This window comes from Erpetoichthys calabaricus, chromosome 18, assembly GCF_900747795.2.
Source record: "Erpetoichthys calabaricus chromosome 18, fErpCal1.3, whole genome shotgun sequence".
NCBI classification, from domain to species: domain Eukaryota; kingdom Metazoa; phylum Chordata; class Cladistia; order Polypteriformes; family Polypteridae; genus Erpetoichthys; species Erpetoichthys calabaricus.
In genome coordinates this window covers 6558978-6578864 of record NC_041411.2, presented here as the reverse complement: position 1 = coordinate 6578864, position 19887 = coordinate 6558978, and the positions used below count along the sequence as shown (strand labels likewise).

Below are 19887 nucleotides of genomic sequence, written 5' to 3'. Positions count from 1 at the left end.
GGGGAAGGTTACAGAAAAATTTCTGCTGCTTTGAAGGTCCCAATGAGCACAGTGGCCTCCATCATCCGTAAGTGGAAGAAGTTCGAAACCACCAGGACTCTTCCTAGAGCTGGCCGGCCATCTAAACTGAGCGATCGGGGGAGAAGGGCCTTAGTCAGGGAGGTGACCAAGAACCCGATGGTCACTCTGTCAGAGCTCCAGAGGTCCTCTATGGTGAGAGGAGAACCTTCCAGAAGGACAACCATCACTGCAGCAATCCACCAATCAGGCCTGTATGGTAGAGTGGCCAGACGGAAGCCACTCCTTAGTAAAAGGCACATGGCAGCCCGCCTGGAGTTTGCCAAAAGACACCTGAAGGACTTTCAGACTATGAGAAAGAAAATTCTGTGGTCTGATGAGACAAAGATTGAACTCTTTGGTGTGAATGGCAGGCGTCACGTTTGGAGGAAACCAGGCACCGCTCATCATCAGGCCAATACCATCCCTACAGTGAAGCATGGTGGTGGCAGCATCATGCTGTGGGGAACTGGAAGACTAGTCAGGATAAAGGGAAAGATGACTGCAGCAATGTACAGAGACATCCTGGATGAAAACCTGCTCCAGAGCGCTCTTGACCTCAGACTGGGGCGACGGTTCATCTTTCAGGAGGACAACGACCCTAAACACACAGCCAAGATATCAAAGGAGTGGCTTCAGGTCAACTCTGTGAATGTCCTTGAGTGGCCCAGCCAGAGCCCAGGCTTGAATCCGATTGAACATCTCTGGAGAGATCTTAAAATGGCTGTGCACCGACGCTTCCCACCCAACCTGATGGAGCTTGAGAGGTGCTGCAAAGAGGAATGGGTGAAACTGGCCAAGGATAGGTGTGCCAAACTTGTGGCATCATATTCAACAAGACTTGAGGCTGGAATTGCTGCCAAAGGTGCATCGACAAAGTATTGAGCAAAGGCTTGACTGTCTACTGTATTTCATTATGCTTTAATATTCATTATTCTTGTGAGAAAAGCGCAATATAAATGTAAAGAATTATTATTATTATTCTTTGTATTAACAGGGAATCAGTAGAGCATTTGCATGGTGCGGTATACTATGCCTCAGTATCCTGCGATGGCTTTGAACCCTGCAGCACTCCTGGAATAAGCTTTGATTGGCCAAAACCCTAGAAGGGATAAGAGGGTTGGAAAAGGTTTGAATGCATATTGAATGTATCGAATGTTAAATAAATATCTATTTATTTCTCTTTTTACAAACAAAGAAGAACATAATTAAGGACATTTAATACATTTAATGTACAAAAAAAACAGTTTTAATGTGAGGAATCGTTACTTAGCAACGGCAAGTAACATAAACAAAGGGCGCCTACTTCCGCTGATACTATGGATTAAAAAAAAAGTCCCAAGCTTCTATTTGCTTGGAATGTTTACTATCTTACCAGCTTTAAATTATCTTTTGCTTTGTATTCATTTTATTTGTTCTGTTTGATTACTCTTCTTCCTTTATTATAAATAATATAATATTATTACTCTTTTTACAGTATGTACAATAACAAACCATCCCGTCTGTTCTCCGGGGACTTTTATTGTGATACATTCGGCTCCCAAAACACCGGAAGTGGCTTTATCTCACTGGACACCGCTTCGTGCGGCGGCGTGATGGATCTCATTCTATGTCTGCTGGGCTCCGTCCTTTTCTTTTTAAACTTAAAATCGGTATTTTCAGAATTAAATACAACAGCAACAGAAAGTCAGCTGAGCAGCAATGAATCGTCGTGGGATGAAGACGCAGCTACACAGAACAGCAGCCTTCCTCCGTTCGGCGTCACCGCTGCAACCGAAGAACCCGCTTTCGGCAGTTACTCGACGGACGCTTGGGCTACCGAAGCCCCGATCACTGTATCGCCTTCGCTCGGTTTTCCTCGTGCAGCACCCACCGTGACGCCTTCGCAGCCACTGATTAGCTCCCTGCAGACGCCTGTCACCGACGGTAGGGTAGAGTCGCTTATTTACTTTTTACTTCTTTAAGATCCTAACAGCCAAATCCTTTTTACTGCACATTTCTGGCGCATAGGTCGGCATTGCCATCTCCAATGCCACCACTAAATTGAGTTATTTTAGAAATCAATTCAAATATGGGCAATCCTCCCACACGATTCGAGATTATCCCCGTGTGAATGTGCGACATTCCGGTGCTCCATCCACAGTGCCGACTACGGCCACCCGTGAGCAAAGTAAAAGAACACCTGATCTCCATATAGAAATATTAGTTAGAAAAGACATGACAACATGACTAGAGTAAACAGAAATTTCCTAAACCGGTTTAGTTTGTAGTGTACCAAAAATCCATCGAGTTCAGTTCAGATTTGACACTACAAAACACCAGCTCCAACAATAGACAGACAGATAGCCACAGACGCAATTACTCCCAACTAGAGGCCTGGGTTCAAATGACTTTTAATCCGCGACATACCTTCAAACAGGTTTTCTTCTTACGCAGTAAATAAACAAAATTGTCTTCATATTTCTTCATTTATTGCTCCCGGATGAGCTTTGTCCACCTCTTCTATCTGCTCCTTTAAACATTCTCTGCCTAAAAGACAGCTCAAAACCCACGTAATGGCCCCCCAAAAAAGGAAAAATGTACTCCTTTCACCATATTACTTAATATAACATTGCAGAGCCTTTTGGTCCCGGTCCCCCTTTTTGTATTTAGAGTGTAATGTTTTACGTATATAAAATCGAAGAGCAGGGGGGTATTTTTCGTACGTGGATTACTCGCTTAGCCGGATGTAATTGTTGACGATTTGGCCTGATCCTGTATCTGTCGGTTTTTTGAAACTCTTGCTGGAAGTGTTGTCATAGCAACACATCCAAATCCGCAAACCTGCTCGGAGCAGGTTTGTTCTACGTAAACAAGGATTAGTTTACACACGTGATCAGTGACGATGTGGAAGTCATCCAGTCAGGGCTTCGCCGTTCATGAATGAGCGACCAATTGATATTGGTGTGCAAATTATAGGAAGAGAATTTCATATAAAGAGGGTTTTGCGCGATCGGCAAGATCCTTTATTGCCCCCGGAGGAAATTCTGTACGAAAGATACCACTTTAGCCGAGGGGGAATATTGTACCTCAAAGATTTATTAGCTCCGTATATTCGAAGTCAAACTCGGCGAAGTCGGGCTCTCACAACCACACAGACAGTAGGCATTGCTTTGAGGTTTCTTGCAAGCGGCACTTTTTATATATACTGTAGGCGATGCGGAACAGCTATCGAAAAGTGCAGTTTGCCAGGCAATTCGTAAAGTCTGTTTGGCTCTGAAACATTTCCTTAAGGTTTTCATTGTGTTTCCTGGACACCTGCGTGTGCAGACAATAAAAGAGGCGTTTCATGCCATTTCAGGTAGGTAATACACAGGCTAAAACACCCACAGTTCCACGAAGAATCTCAATCAGCCTAACATTCTCATTACCAGGATTTCCAAATGTGATTGGGGCACAAGGAACTGATCAGAGTGGAGTTTGATCAAACATTATTTGGAAAATGTACCTCTCCTCCTGATGAATAATCAGACACAGTGTCTTCATCAAATATTTGACCTTCGTTAATATCTCGTTGGTCAGACACAGGTTCAAGGGATATGACATTCCTTGCAACTGACCCAACAGAAAAGAGGGCTATATGGAACATACCTATAGCACACATGGAGGACAAATATGCAATGACCATCCTTTACCTGAAATGAAGTGACCACTGCATCCTGCCACTGGTTCTGAGGAGGAGCTTCCCCCTGGAATGCCCTCAGAAACAGGGCGATGGGCATTTTGCTGGAGAGCCAACTCTTCTGCAGGGGTTAGGTCTGGACCGCGTGGACCTCCACCTGTTTTTTGCTTGTCTGCCTCCTTATTAGCTTTAAAATTAATGTTTTTTATATTATATATGATTCTTCATGTCAACAATTCTTTAAATAGTTATATACCAATATTTACCAGTTTGAAGTATATTCTTGTACTTCACTTTAACCTGTTCCCATGTTCTCCTTGTGCTCACGTTTGATCTGGAATTATGACATATTAAATAATAATTAATCTGACACATAGTGAATGCAGCGTTTCATTTCCTAAGTACAATGTACACTACTTAGCGTTTAATTTTTTCGGCCACTTTTTGCCAGCCGTCTTTTCTGGTCTGGGCTGCTTTTGCAGTGTTACCCCTTGTGAATATTAAATCTTGAAATTCTTCGTGTCCTTCGAATAAAAGGTCTTGCGCCGCGTGTGTGAAAAAAAATGCGCCCGTTCTTTCGTCATTTTGTTACAGCCTATCAAAGACTTGCTGATCATGTTTTCTAGACTCGATATATATGGGCTTTTCACTCAGCGCGGGCGCGCGCATTCATCTCGTATGATTAGATCCAGCTACGCTAATCTAATACACATCTGCGTTTGAAAAACCGACTTATCTGGATGAGTTTCACTGGCATTAACTCATTCAAGATGAGGCACCTGATCTCGGATGGTTTAAGCGACGTACGAAAAATACCCCCCAGGAGTGTGTGTGTGGCCCCCTTTGTGTGAATTGCGAAGTGAACAGTTTAAATAGGCTGTGAGAGTAAAGCTTCACAATCGCGAGGCTTTTAAAGATTCTTTACACCAAGAAACCCCTATGATTTTTGCAAAATTTCTAAGATGGAAAATATAGGAATACGATGGTATACAAATATGAGGAGTAAAGCTTAAATTTGTATTCAAGTTAGAATCTAAATTTCTTGGAGAAGTTCAAGCCTACCTCCGGATTATTACCTTATATTTGTTTTGAATTGTACTGTTTCACCTCAGAAACAGTTAATTATTTTACAAGTCAAAGTTATTTCTTGACAAACATGCCATGTGAAATTGTGTTCCAAAGTCCTGTGTTTTCTTTATATTTAAAAAATATCGTGCTTGTACTAGCAGTTTACATTGGAAAGAACGGGGCATGGGTACAGCCAGAAAACAAAAAGCCTTAAAACTTAACAATTGCATCCATTGTTCAAGTCAAGACAGTTGTCGAGTATTATTCTGCATCTTGCAATTACACACATTTAGTAAAATCCGTAGGTTATATGTGTCATTTTTGAACACCTTGCTGGTGCCTGAGTCGAAGTGGAGCTCTGTGCCCAGTTACTGATCCAGCCATGGGCCCGTCCGTCAAGAGTCCCTCTCATCAGTCTTCAGATCTTTCTTGGCTCAGTCTTGACGTTTCAACTTGTGTGTCTTGTTCATTGGTGGTCGGGTTTCAGCCTTCTTTACCTGGGCCGTGTATGTCTCTGAGCACTAAACACCTTGTACTTCTGGACACTCCAGGTAGGTTGCAGTTCTGCAATAGGACAGCACTGGAGGATAATGGGTACCTGGTAGCTTCACATTTGATTCTTCTCAAATCCTTGGCAGTTAATTTGCGTCTTTTTTTTTTTTCTGAACTCGTTTCTTGCCACCCTGTTGACTATTTGCAACAAAACGTTTGATGGTTCTGTGATCACGCCCCCATATCTCAGCAATTTCAAGAGTGCTACATCCCTCTGTAAGACTTTCTACAATTTTTGACTTTCCATGTCTGTTAAATCTCTTTTTTTGGCCCATTTTGCTTGAACAAGCTGACTAATAATGATGCACACCTTGATATACAATAGGGTGTTGATCTCCTTAGGCCACGCCCTCCCTCATTACACAAACACACATCACCTGATGTACTTAAATCCAATAAGCACTCAAGTTTATACAGCTTGGAGTTGGAATATACGCATCAAAATGATGATATGGTCCAAGTACTCACTGGCCTAATAATTGCACACAGTGTATGGTTTAATTCATTGGCACAGGTTGAAGGTTACCAGCATACAAAGAAAAGCTAACATTTTTAAATTATATCTTCCAATGTAAGCATATATTTTGTGTAACGATTTTATGCGAGGTTTTTATGTCACGTTTTCTGTCACGCTTTTAATCGAGCTTATTGTAAAACCTACATATATATGTTTGATTGATAGATAGATAGTTGCTTTATTAATCCCAAGGGGAAATTCCCATACTCCAGCAGCAGCATACTGATAATAAACAATATTAAATTATAGAGTGATAACAATGCAGGTATAACAGACAATAACTTTGTATAATGTTAACGTTTACCCCCCCAGGTGAAATTGAAGAGTCGCATAGTGTGATGGAGGAACGATCTCCTCAGTCTGTCAGTGGAGCAGGATGGTGACAGCAGTCTGTCGCTGAAGCTGCTCCTCTGTCTGGAGATGATACTGTTCAGTGGATGCAGTGGATTCTCCATGATTGACAGGAGTCTGCTCAGCGCCCGTCGCTCTGCCACAGATGTCAAACTGTCCAGCTCCGTGCCTACAATAGAGCCTCCCTTCCTCACCAGTTTGTCCCTCTTCTTTATGCTGCCTCCCCAGCACACCACCATGTAGAAGAGGGCGCTCACCACAACCGTCTGATAGAACAGCTGCAGCATCTTATTGCAGATGTTGAAGGACGCCAGTCTTCTAATGAAGTATAGTCGACTCTGTCCTCTCTTGCACGGAGCATCAGTATTGGCAGTCCAGTCCAGTTTATCATCCAGCTGCACTCCCAGGTATTTATAGGTCTGCACACAGTCACCTCTGATGATCACGGGGTCCATGAGGGGCCTGGTCCTCCTAAAATCCACCACCAGCTCCTTGGTTTTGCTGGTGTTCAGGTGTAGGTGGTTTGTGTCGCACCATTTAACAAAGTCCTTGATTAGGTTCCTATACTCCTCCTCCTGCCCACTCCTGATGCAGCCCACGATAGCAGTGTCGTCAGCGAACTTTTGCATGTGGCAGGACTCCGAGTTGTATTGGAAGTCCGATATATATAGGCTGAACAGGACCGGTGAAAGTACAGTCCTGTGCTGCTGACCACAATGTCAGACCTGCAGTTCATTCTTTTCAGAATTTATCAAACTTTAATGTGATGTTGTTAGATTTTCAGATTCTTATTCCTTTTTTAAATTATCAACTAAAAAAAATCAAGAACTCGCATCCCGCAAGATAAGACTTTGTGCCAAAAGATTTAACCAGGCCCGGGGCCGGAAATAAAAGATAAAAAGTAGGACAACTGCTGTACAGGCTTTTAAATGTTTGAAGCACATTGCGAGATGCAGATCACGCGGCATGGCAGTAGCAGCAAACCAGCAGCTGACTGAGCAAAGAGGAGGTAAAAAAAACCTATTTGTTTCCCATTGTATCACCGTTTAAGAGGGGGTTTCGGAGAAGCGACCGCATCTACTTGGGGTGCTTTCAGCCCCCCTCTTCACAGCGTGATGGGCAGATATGCTAAGTGGGTGGCGTATAGCGCAGGCCGGTTGGGTTTGGCGAGCGAAACAAGCAGGGGGGAACCCCCTACTGACCCTATAAACAGAAAAAAAAAAAAAAAAAAAGGTCCAGTTGCTGACCTTTAACAGAAGCCATTGCAGAATAGCAGTAATTTGTCTTTGATTTGGGCATTTTTAAACAAGAGACAAGGACTTGTACTGAAAAAAAGAAAATGAATATTTCATATGTCGTCGTCTTGTTAGTGTCACAAAATACATTTAATCTTGAAACCCCCCAAAACTTAATGTAAGTGTATTTCTCATTTCAGTTTCCAGCCTGTGCCCTTGCAATTTGTTGGAGAATCAGTGTGACGTCAACTGCTGCTGTGATCCTGGATGTGCTGAAGAGTTTGCACTGTTTACAGGCTGTTCGGTTCAGCAAGTAATGTGAGTGCTGCCTCTGCTTGGAGAACGGTTTTATTTTCCATGTCGTGGTCCATGTCGAGATGTCCAACTGAGATCCTAGACAGCGACAGTGGCTGCAGGTTTTCACTCTTAATTAGTAATAAATTCCTGCTACTGATAGAGCAGACCTCTTTTGCCTTAATTTTAAATCGCCTTGTCTTTTAAGATTGAGAGCTCTAACTTGCAGCCACAGTGGCCGTCCAGGATCTGAGTTTGACAGCCCTGGTTTAGGTGTATTCTTGGGAACTCGGATGACTCCATAAATGAATTCTCCTTGACCTGTTGAAACAATTTTATGTTAAATGTTACTATATAGTCTGTGATCTGCAAATCTTACAACACTGATTCTGTATATTTAATATTAATTAATAAATAGGTAGATGGGTGTGACTATGTAAGAAGCTTCACTGGGACAATACTGCACTATATTTTGCTACCATAAGGAAAAGAAAAAGACAATTAATAAAAGAAGACAGACAGACCAGTATAGGCCTTTTATGTTTAGCCTGAAGCTGTTGTCCTGTGAGGCGGCCATCATGCGGATTTTGGAAGGGAACTAGAAGTCTTAAACCATGATGCGACTAAGTGTAAGATAGGAATGTAATGAAAGTTTGATCCTTTCAGCCTCATTCTGATTTTTGGGAACCGATGACGATGAGGATATTAGGGTTAATTACTTATGTTCTACTCAGATCCACACTCACACCATCACAAGGGCTTTTTATAACACATAAAAGTAAGTTTAAGTGTAACAAAATAAAAAAAAAAACGAGATCATTCAACACATGTTGCGTACCAAAAAAAAACTCACTTTTGAAATAAAGTCTGCATAAGTAAAAACAAATTTATTTGTACAAGAGAGTAGATCTCCGGTATGAGAAGATAATCAGTAAAAATGCTATTTAGACGGACTCTGTTTAGGAAGTAGTAACAGTTTTGTGTTTGTATTCCTAGCACTGACAGCATGCTTTGTAGCCAGACGGCAGCCATATACTCTCTCAACATGACGGTGAATGGAACAATGCAAAGAATATCGACTTTAACTAACTTGATCAACCCCGACTTCTTCTGTATACAGACAAACAACAGTGAGTAATGTTAGGCCAAAAATCAGAATGTCAAACAAAAGACAAAAGCTTTCTTGTAGCTGACTTCATCAACTGAACAATTTCATACTGTACTTACTTTGAAAGTTGCTTCTTCTTTTGTAAATTTACAGTTTCTCCATAGCCACATGTTTAAATGTCTTTAGTCTGAAGTCTCCATTTTGTTTTCTTAGCATTATGAAAAAAAGGATGGGCTTTCAAACAGTTTTTCTCCATCATTGCCACTGGTAGTGCTTTATATACATACCTTGGAGAAAAAGAAATAAAAGAGTTCATATTCTACATTTTTAATTTAATATTTAAATATTTAATCCGAGGGATGTTCAAAAAGATTCCTCACTTTTATACTTTCGTTGGAAACTGTGAAGTCGAGAGGAGTCATAATAGGGCATTAAAAAGTTGGTACGATGCTGGGAAACCTGCATCAGGCGACTTTGTAGAAAAGCGATGTCAATTGTTTTTGAAATTCTTAATAAATAGAGAGTTGAGAAAAAAAGTGCATAAACTTTTTGAATGTCCCTCGTACATATATATATATATATATATTGTCTTTTTTTAATTTAAAGATGCAGCAGGCTTGTCATTTGGTACTCCTGAAATACCAACCAATGGAAACTTCGATACCTTGGTAAAGACATTCTCCAGGCCTTCCTTCAGTTCTGCGGGCACAGCGTCAAGCACCTCTCCAAGTCAAGCCAGTGGTTACAAGGTAACTGAGCGGTCCTCGGCTGAGCACTTGTCTGCCCGCCAGTTTACACCGATGTATGATAGAGCGTTTACGCCACATTAGTACTGTGACTTTAATAAGGGCTTAATTTGTGATGTTTAATTATAACTGTCATAGATATGATTATTCCAGAATACATCATATTTTAATAATTTCTTACAGGTGTCTTCAAGGTCCGGTTCATATAAATAGTCTCAATAATTATTACTCCAATGTAGTCATTAAGTCTGCTGTTGCCCAGCAGATTCACTTATGCCCGGGTAGTTTACAGCGGCCAGTTAACCCAACGAGTAAGTCTTTGGGACGCCGGAGGACAAGCAGAGTGTTCAGACAAGAAAAGATCCACGGAGAACTGAGAAGAACGTGCAGGCCGCACACAGATAGTGTCCGGGGTTTTTTGAACATTGAACTCTGGAGCTTTGAGGTAGAATCAGGATACTGTACTGCCACCTAGCTAAAACGAGTCTCAATAGAATTTATATCAAAATGTTTTTATTGTGGTTTTATTTGTTGACATTTATTAGCCAAAGTAGTAAGGGGCTGTGTTAAAAATGGTGCAGTATAACAAATAAACTTAATCATAAAAACATACATGTTCTCTTTTGTAAAACTATTTCTGTTATAGGTTCAAACTTAGAAGTTGCGTGCAATATATTAAGTGAAAGTACTTATTTTTTTTTGTAATATTAAATATGTTTCATTTTTTTAGTATGGTGATCTTATTCAAACAAACAGCATAAAAGGAATTTTAACACTCCCAGCCCCAGCTGGAAACTCCTGGTGTTCTAATGGCAATCCTGTAGGTAAGGATGAGGCTTCTCCATTACTGATTCTTTGTTTACTGTGTGCGCATACAAAATATTTGTGTTGGATAGAAATTCTCCCATTTTATTATTAGTGAGGTGGTAACTACAAACACATTTGAACTTATTTAGTCTGAGGCTGGTGGAAACAGTGGCAGAGAAGCAAGTAAAAATGAAGAGCCACCATGACAGTCCTGCACGCTCAGTGAGACAGCCTGTTTACTATATTCGGAATTTTCAGACATCATGGAAACATTTTATACGTGGGGCAGTAATGGAGCAGACAGAAAATGGACTAAACGACACCAGGAGCACATCTGACCCTGCTGTGACCAACCCAGTGACTATTTGGTCCCTTTGGCGGATGAAGGTCAGAGAACAGAACATGCAGAAGACGGACCAGGCAGTAATCCCATTCCAATGCCAGAACCTTAAGAAGGGTCCAGTGGCCAACATTTGGAGAGCAGAGACGGGGCAGAGACAGTTCCAGCAGTTAAAAGACATCCCATTGGACTGAGGAAAACACCAGCTTATTTGAAGGACTACTTATGAACTTGGACACGAGTGTTTTATTTTTTTATAGGAGGGTAGCAAAGGCAGTGCACTCACCAGAGCACAGGAAGATGATAAATTATTATTATTATTTTAGCCCGTTATTGTGTTTTTTCCTTTCTCCAATTCAGCATTACTGAGACAATAAATTCAGTTTAATGGAGGGAGGTGCTGGATTATTAATCAGGCAGCGATGGAGGCTGACCTGACAGCAGGGGACGTAGTGGTGACGTGTAAAAAGGAGGCAGTTTCTAGCTTGTTTTATAACAAAAGATACAATTGTAAAAATGTAGTTTTAATAAGAAACGAGTAGCATAAAAATCCCATCTAAAATAATTTAAAAGTGACACCCACTTATGTTTCATTGCTGTTATCGATAAGAAGTATACTTTTTTTTTTTTTTTTATGCAGCCCAGGCTAATCTCTCTTACTCTAACCTGCCTGCCCCTCTATGAGCGTATTCACCAATCTGATGCTACTTTTGCTATTGTTTCAGAAAGAAATGTCATTTTAAATTTTGAAACAGTCTGCTTTAATTATGTTCTGCATTATTTTATTATTATTACTTGGCCCCTTGCAACATTTGAGATACAATGGGAGAAAGGACTTGCTAATGGTCACACAGGGTCAGGGTGCAAGATCCAAAGCTTTAACCACTACACCATACACTACCTGCTTTTGATTTTAAATAACCCAGCAGGGAGTCACTACCTCTTTTACTTATCTTGCTTCTTCTCCCACACAACTGCTTTTCACACCAGTTGAGCACAAAGCAGAACTAACTGTGCTATCCGTCTAAGATGGGTTGAAATCTAAATAATGAACACAGACATTCAGCTTTACAGTGCGCCATCCATTGGAATGTGTTTTGTAATGCATGCAAGTAATACAATTTATGGCATTTGCCATTCCAACAGATGGCACGTTACAAACATTTGTAGTAACAAAATGCATTACTACAAATTTTTATGATGCACCACCTGGAATAGCAGCTGGATGGACACACAGACGCTTGTCTTTTTTATTAATGTGGATTTCACTTTAAAAAAAATAAAAACAGAATTTAGATATTGTGCTTAAAAAAATCACATTACTTAGAATTACTTCAAAGTGCATCAGTTGACAAGTTAAAAGAAACTTATAGTTTGTGTCAGTCCTAGTTAAAGACAATGTGGCTGGTGAGGAGATGCTGGTACCCTATTGCCGCAGTTATTTGATAATGGAGTGTTTAGAGCAGACAAGTGGGGAGATTTTGACACAGTTATGGTGGGCATAATTGTTTGGAAAAAGTAAAAAATAAATATTTGAAACTAATTGAAAATCTCCCAAGTTTATCATATGACAAAAATATATTATTTTGCACGTCATACTGGACGTTTTAATAAAGAAGGAAGATGGGATTTATTTTAAGTGTGCGGTTGACAGAAATAATATAGAATCCAAATGTGGCTTCTATTGGATTAAGTTTACATTGAGTTTAGATCCACTAGATTTGTTGTCCTGAGGCTGTTTATTTCTAGGCAGTGGTATACACTAGTGAAATTTCTAGAAACTTTTGTCTTAAGTTCACAAAGTGTTTCAATGTGTTTTGGGCAGCCCTCTTATATTAAACGCATGGCAGGCATTGCATACAAATGTCTTTGCCTTGTTTAGCCATGTAAAATAATACAAGACAGGGTTTTCCGGCATCACCAGGAAGTGGTATTGCTTTTTAAAAGGGATATTATATATATTAATATATATATATATATATATATATATTAATATATATATATATATATATATATATATATATATATTGGTAAAAATATGTTTTGACAGGTTTTCTACAAAATCAGCAGGCTCAGTGTAACGTGAAGTTCAACTTGGCAACTGATTGTACGAATCTTTCATCAGTAAACATTGCGAGCTATTCCAACTTCCAGATTTTCCAAGTAAGTGTCTGTTCTGTACCAATATCTTACAAAATTGTGTGCTTTTCAATAATTTTCTTTTAATTGTGTAAATGATTAACTATCAAAACTCAGAAATGTCAGTTTCATCTTACACTACTGTACTAAATTTACATTCTGTTTCCGTTTCAGACTCCAGGTGCTGCCAGCTCAGTAAGTTCTGTGAATTTATGGATACATATTTGTAACATGTAATACACATACATTGTTAAAATATACCTCTTTGATACACTATTTGTTTTCTTACAAAACTGATAAATTAAAAATACGTCATTTACTATTAATTGAAACTAAAAAGTTTGAACAATTAATGCCTTTTTAAAAAAATGTAACAACTGCCTTAAATTTGTGTCCCCTTAAGCTTGTTAACATCACGTTGCGCTCCGTTACACTGCAGTCCCTGGATGGAATGCGTAGCCAGTCAAGTGTCACAAATGCATCTTCATTTGCTCCTTCAGTACTGCAAAATGGGACTGTGTGCAGCAAAGTAGTCCTACAGGTATTTATGGAATTTTTACATAACACCCTCAACACCATTTCATCCAGTTTTCAGTCTTTGGGGAATGAAGCCGAGCCCAGCAGAACTGAGCGTAAAGGGCGCCAGGGCCGTTCTTAGGCATGGGCGAGCAGGGCAGTCGCCTGGGGCCCCATCATTCAATGTTTTAAGATCGACGCGAGCTACATATCTGTACTACGAAGTTTAATGCTAAGTTTACTGCTCTTTCCCGGGGCAAGGATGCTGCAACAGGGAACTGGGGCTTGGGGCGTTCGCTATGGCCAGGGCCCTGCGCAGGCGGAGCCCTGTTACGACACGCCCCCACAAAAGTCAATAAATAGAGTGCTCTCGTCCGAGGAGACCATTCCGTTCCAGACCACGGTTGCATTGTGTGCGTGGGCGCGGACTTCTTCCCGTGTTTTTCTGTCGTGTATAACGCTTTCTTCCCTTTTTCGCCTTGGCATTGATTGGCTTTATCGTACTCCACTCGTAACTGCGTCTTATTCACGTTAGCAGCTTCGCACGTACCATATTAATATGAAAAGCAGTTATCCACCCAGTGCTGCTAAACGAAAGAAAAAGGCGGACAATGTAGCCTTTATTGAGACACAAAAACGAGCTTTGCTGACATTTGTCGTGGCCGAAAAGGTGCATTCTCCTACTGATTCCTTTCAAAACCGACCAGCAGTAAGTAAAGATTTCGCAAGTGTTAAAGCGCGAAAAGTTGATTTCGTTTCTGGAGCTTTATTCTGGAATGTTCTTTAGCCCAAGTTTTAATTTGGTAGAAAAAAATGGAAAACGATATAAAAAACACACTTTTTAATTGTGACAAAAAAAATAAATAAAATGCTGTAAAATTTATAAAAATATGCACTACTGCACTGCACATTATGCACACGCTGGGCTTAGCTACATACCTCCACGCGGTGCCCAATGGAAACAGGTCAAATCTGGCTGAACTGTAGCTAATACTACACACATTAGGGCCCCCACAGTCTAATTATGCCCAGGGCCCCCAACGTCCTAAGAACGGCCCTGAGGGCGCCAGTCCATCATATGACCCTTTAATTTAACTTTTCCATCTTTGGGGATATGGAAGGAATTTGAAGTCATTAATTAATCGTTTGATTGATGCAATAACAACATTTACTCAAATTGCAGTACAGTAATCCCTCACTTATCGCGGGAGATAGGTTCCAAGGCCGACCGCGATAACTGAATTTCCGTGAAGTAGGGACACCATATTTATTTAATTATTTAACGTGTATTTGGACGTTTTTAAACCCTTCCTGTATTGTTTACAACCCACCCTTTACTCTATTAATAACAGGGACAACTGCTAAGCAATATGAAATCGGTAGATTACTGTATAGCGAAGTACACGTAGCTATATATGATGTGATGATGGTGATGAATATGCTGCGCAGTAAAAATGATGACGATGAAGGTGATAATCCTCTGAATGCAGTAGCAAGAGCACGTTAATGCTGAATGAGTGAGATGAGACTTCCTGGTTAATGCAGCACTCCGTCGCTGAGCCAATCAGCAGCACACAGGAACTTAACTGCGTGCTCTGATTGGGTAGCTTCTCAGCCATCCGCCAATAGCATCTCTTTTATGAAATCAACTGGGCAAACCAAATGAGGAAGCAAATACCAGAAGTAAAAAGGCCCATTGTCCGCAGAAACCTGGGAAGCAGCGAAAAATCTGCGTTATATATTTAGATATGCTTACATATAAAATCCGTGAAGTCGTGAATCCGCGAAAAGTGAACCGCGAAGTAGCGAGGGATTATTGTATACCACTTTATTTAGAGAGCTTCTGTGATATCCCAATTTTCCCCATGAGGACAAAAAAAGGTCTGTCTATCTATGTGTCTATCTATCCACCTCACAAAGAGATATGGAGAATACTTACTGATAAGACAACACAATGTAATGTTTTCTACTACATTTGGTAATGATTATTCCTAAAACCATATGGATTTATGTTTTTTTTTATATTTATTTATAAATTGAACTTAGCCATAAATTATTAAAATGACTCAAGCTGAAAGTACCTCTTTAAGTTGATCTAAACTGCATGGCCAAATTTTCTGTTCATTGTTAACAGGTGCATAATATCAAGCGCATAACCACGCAATCTCCATTGACTAATATTGGCAGTAGAATGGGTCACACTGAAGAGCTCAGGGACTTTAAATGTGTCACGGTCATAGAATTCCACATTTATCACAAATAATTATGTGAAATTGCTGTTCTGCTAGATCTGCCCTGCTCAACTATAAGTGCTATTTTTGTGAAGTGGATGCATCTGAGAGCAACAACGGCTCAGCCACAAAGTGGTAGAACCGTGCAAACTCATCAAGCGGGGCCATAGATTTCTGAAACCCGTTTAGATCACCTATGCACTGCTGAAACAGACTTGTATGACCAAAGTCTAATATCACTCTGCACAATGCCAGATGTATGCTGGAGGGGTGTAAAGCACTCTGGAGTAGTGGAAATGTGTTGTCTGGAATGATCAATCAATCACACTTCACTATCCAGCAGTCCAACAGATGCCAGAAGAACACTACCTTCTGGACTGCATTATGCTTCTGTCAAGTTTGGTGGAAGGAGGATAATGGCAGGCTTTGGTCCAGACCCCTTGGTGCCAGTGAAGAGTATTGCTAATGCTACAATATAGCAAGATATCTGGACCATTTGTACATTTCAGTTTAAGGAAGGCCCTGTTCTGTTGTAGCATGACTGTACCCTTTTGATCCATGGAGATGTGGAGGATCTCGAGTGGCCTGCACTGAGCTCTCCCCACCACCCTATTGAACAGCTTTGAGATAAAGTAGAACATCGATTGTGAGTCAGGTCTTCTCATGCTGACCCTCCGAATGCTTTTTTTACAGAATGGGCAAATATTCCCTAAGATACACTCTAATCTTGGGGGGGGGGGGGGGGGGGGGGGGGAATGAGGCTGTTAAAAAGTGGGCTGACTACATATTAACGGTTGTGGTTTTGAAATAAGAGTGTTAAAATAATCTTATACAGGTGTGATGGTCAGATGCACACATAGGGTATTAATCTGTTACCATATTGAAATGAAATAGTCCATTTTTTATGTTTTTAACAAGATTAAATGTTTTCCAGGTAAATTACGTGATAACCTACAGTGAAGCAGGTGTCATTATGAATGCTGAGGTTTCAATTGTGTTGGGAGTCGTCAATGCAACTCCTGTGCAGCAAAGCTTTCAGGTCACATTTGTGCAGGTAAAGTCTACTGTTAAACAGCACGTTTACTAGAAACAAATAATAAGCCATTTCTATTTTATATAGTGTCCTTCTATAATAAAACACTGTCTGTTACATTTGTACTTGTAAAGTGATTAGGTATACTTGCTCTCATGTACTTTTTAATGGTTGGAGCACAGGCAGTTTAAGGGATTTGCTCAGGGTCAGTAGGACAAAGGCTGAAGTGGCAGACTTGGGATTTAAAGATCAGTGCCTTAGCTCTTATGCCTGCTTAGAAATCTATTGTTATTTATAATACACGAATGTATAGAGAAAATATGCTCACTTTGGCCTTACAGTCTATAAAAATGCTGATATAAATGTTGAGCAAATTTTCTGTTTTAGGTAAAAACCACCTCTACACCTGTAAGTGGAAACCCAGGATATATCAATGGGCTCCCTCTTCTGGCTGGATCCTTAATAGCAGGATATCCTTTAAGAGTTTATTTTTTTTTTTATTTTACTAGTCAATGGGTATTATTTGATACTTTATAATTATGATTTTAAAGAACAGACTAAATTATTGTTTAATGCTTGCTAGTGATTCAACCAAAACCAGGTAAGAATTTCACTGTACACTTGTGACAATATAACTATTACTAAATCTTAATACCTTTAAAGTGCCACACATACACAACACATGCTTGATTCAAGCAGTTAGATATGAACAAATATTTAAATAATTTTCTGAATTGTTTTAAAGTGGCAACCTTAAAACCAAGCCTTATTTTAGATACTGCAAAATTACTCTCTCTACATAGTGTTAAAACTGAAATGAAACTCTGTCTTAAAATGTATGAGAACAGTATAAGATGTATTTTTAAATACGTTGAGAAAGGTATCAAAATTCTTTATATTGATAAAAGATTATAGCATGTTTCAAGATAGATAGATAGATACTTTATTAATCCCAAGGGGAAATTCACATACTCCAGCAGCAGCATACTAATAAAGAACAATATTAAAGAGTGATAACAATGCAGGTACAACAGAATAATACGTTTCCAAATGTTAAATTCTCGTGCGAGTGTTGATCAATAGATAAATTAAGCAATTGGCTATGCCCATACCGTTATGTTTTAAGACACAGACGTTACCCTGAATTTTTGCCTCTCTGTCCACACTACTGAAAACTCTGAAAATGATAACACAGAGTTGTAGTGCGATTGGGTAAAAATGGAGAGCTTTGAAATTGCAGACTATAATTGCACTCTGATTGGTTCATGCCTATTATGTGTCCTTCCCCTACTTGGATTAGAATGAATAAAAATGTCTGGTGAATAAGGACCGGATAACTTGCAACACAGCACAAGAGTGAGTTAGCAGGCAGGCAGGCAGGCAGGCAGGCATATTTATTTTGCACAGTATGTATTATTTTTCGTTTAACTCCAATGCACATCTGGCATTGTTCAGAGCACTAACAGGTTTGGACAGCTAATGGTGATGAAGAGCTCAAGCGTGCAGGACTGCTTGGCCTTGCCAGGAGAAAGGCTGCCAGTTCTGTTTGGAATTAATATGGTGTCTGGGTGCAGCTTAAGGTGAGGGAATTTAAAGCAATGTTATTTAAAAATCACAAAAATATCATCACAGTTTTTCTATTAATTGCGGTTTTTAAGGCCTCAAAACTGGTCAAAGAATAAAACCTATGGCATTTTTCAGAAAACATAACCCTGAAGAAAAATAATATCAATATATTTACCAGTAATTGCTTTATATTTATGGTTTTAAACATTACATTAAGCACTTCAACGTTTTGGATTTGTTAGAAATTAATTCAGGTAACCATCCCCAGCACTTACTGTGTTTTCTACTCTGAATGTCACCGTTACAGAATAAACAACATCAGCAACTGCAGTCTTCTCTCTGAGCAAATCCTTGGAGTCCTCATAGGGTCCAATTTTCCTGATTACGTCGCCTCCTTTGGAAATTCGCAGGCCCAGAATGTCTTGGACTGGGTTCAGATCAACACAGTAACCACTGCATCGGTAAGAATATCAGAATTGTTGAAAATGAACTCCTTCATAAATTACTCTGCAAAGCCAACGGGAGATATTACTGCACAGCAACAGAAGAATCCAAAAATGCACAAAACCTTGTAGATTGTTTTAATAATTGAAACCCTATACATTGGTGTGTACTAAATTTTTTTTTTGGAGTAGAAAAAAAAAAGATACTTAAATACCTTTTGATATGGAGCAGTGAAAAATGAGCAAACTGAACTTCTACTTCATCTGAACATTTGTAGCCTAAACTTTGTGTCATTTATGTAACTCGCATTCACTTTCTACTTAGGCATTTCATATCATTTAATCCTTAGTAATAGATCTTACAGCCATGTCTTTGTGGGTGAAATTAGAAAATTAGAATTAAAAAAAATTAACGTTAGGCGTATCCCCCTTAGTGTCTTATTTATATACTGTACATGTGTGATAGATAGATAGATAGATAGATACTTTATTAATCCCAATGGGCGGTTTTGTTCAATTTGTACTATGAGAGCAAGTGATTAGGTTCTAATATATTGCACTTAACTAATTTTCAGAGCTCTTTCAGTTGTAATATTCCCTTGTCTCTGGACCTTGTGATTCAGTGGACCAAGTATGGCTCCCTCGTCAATCCTCAGGCTCAAATTGTGAGCTTAACTCGGAAGTTCACCACAAACTCTACAGCTTTGGTATGTTTTTTCCCCCCCATTTCTTTCCTTATTTACAGATATTTTTATCATCATTTAGTTATTATATCTCTTAATATTATAATTTGATATATGGATATACAGTCATTTTTGCCTAAAAAATAATTTAAAGGATTTCAGAATACGTTGAAATAGTTACATGTATCAAAATACTCAGAATACTTGAATGGCAAAATGTGAATCTACTTTCAATTTAAGAATTCAGACATTTAGTTCGTCATTGTATACACTACAGTCGTGTCCAGCCAGCTGAACTAAGATTACTCACCTTAAAGAGAAGGTGGGCCTACAGAGCAGCATGAAACTCCTGACATTTATGTAACTGTTTTTGGGTTTTTGTTCTTCCCCACTAGCAAGGAACCTTGCAGATATCCAGTACGGTCTCCTTCGTGGATGTGTCTGCTGCGGCTCAGCCAGGATACAAAGCTCCGCCAACGATTGATGCCAAGTTGCCTTTTGACTTCTTCTTTCCGTTTGTATGAATGTGGCAGAACACAT

At 39.7% G+C, this 19887-nt stretch overlaps 1 protein-coding gene and 1 long non-coding RNA gene across 2 annotated transcripts; one reads left to right on the top strand and one right to left on the bottom strand.

The window, feature by feature from the left end:
* The first annotated feature begins 1625 nt into the window (after nucleotides 1–1625).
* tctn1 (tectonic family member 1) lies at nucleotides 1626–19887 on the top strand. Its single transcript, XM_051921217.1, has 14 exons — nucleotides 1626–1983; nucleotides 7642–7759; nucleotides 8732–8865; nucleotides 9450–9592; nucleotides 10320–10413; nucleotides 12787–12899; nucleotides 13050–13070; nucleotides 13279–13416; nucleotides 16557–16676; nucleotides 17043–17127; nucleotides 18097–18235; nucleotides 18529–18682; nucleotides 19240–19371; nucleotides 19743–19887. The coding sequence occupies exons 1-14, from the start codon at nucleotides 1653–1655 to the stop codon at nucleotides 19869–19871; spliced, it is 1851 nt and encodes a 616-aa protein (XP_051777177.1). The 5' UTR covers nucleotides 1626–1652; the 3' UTR covers nucleotides 19872–19887.
* On the bottom strand, nucleotides 7753–18622 carry LOC114668623 (uncharacterized). Its single transcript, XR_003718904.2, has 3 exons — nucleotides 18497–18622; nucleotides 8963–9130; nucleotides 7753–8056 (listed from the first exon to the last, which is right to left on the bottom strand). It is a non-coding gene; the product is annotated as an uncharacterized LOC114668623 (long non-coding RNA).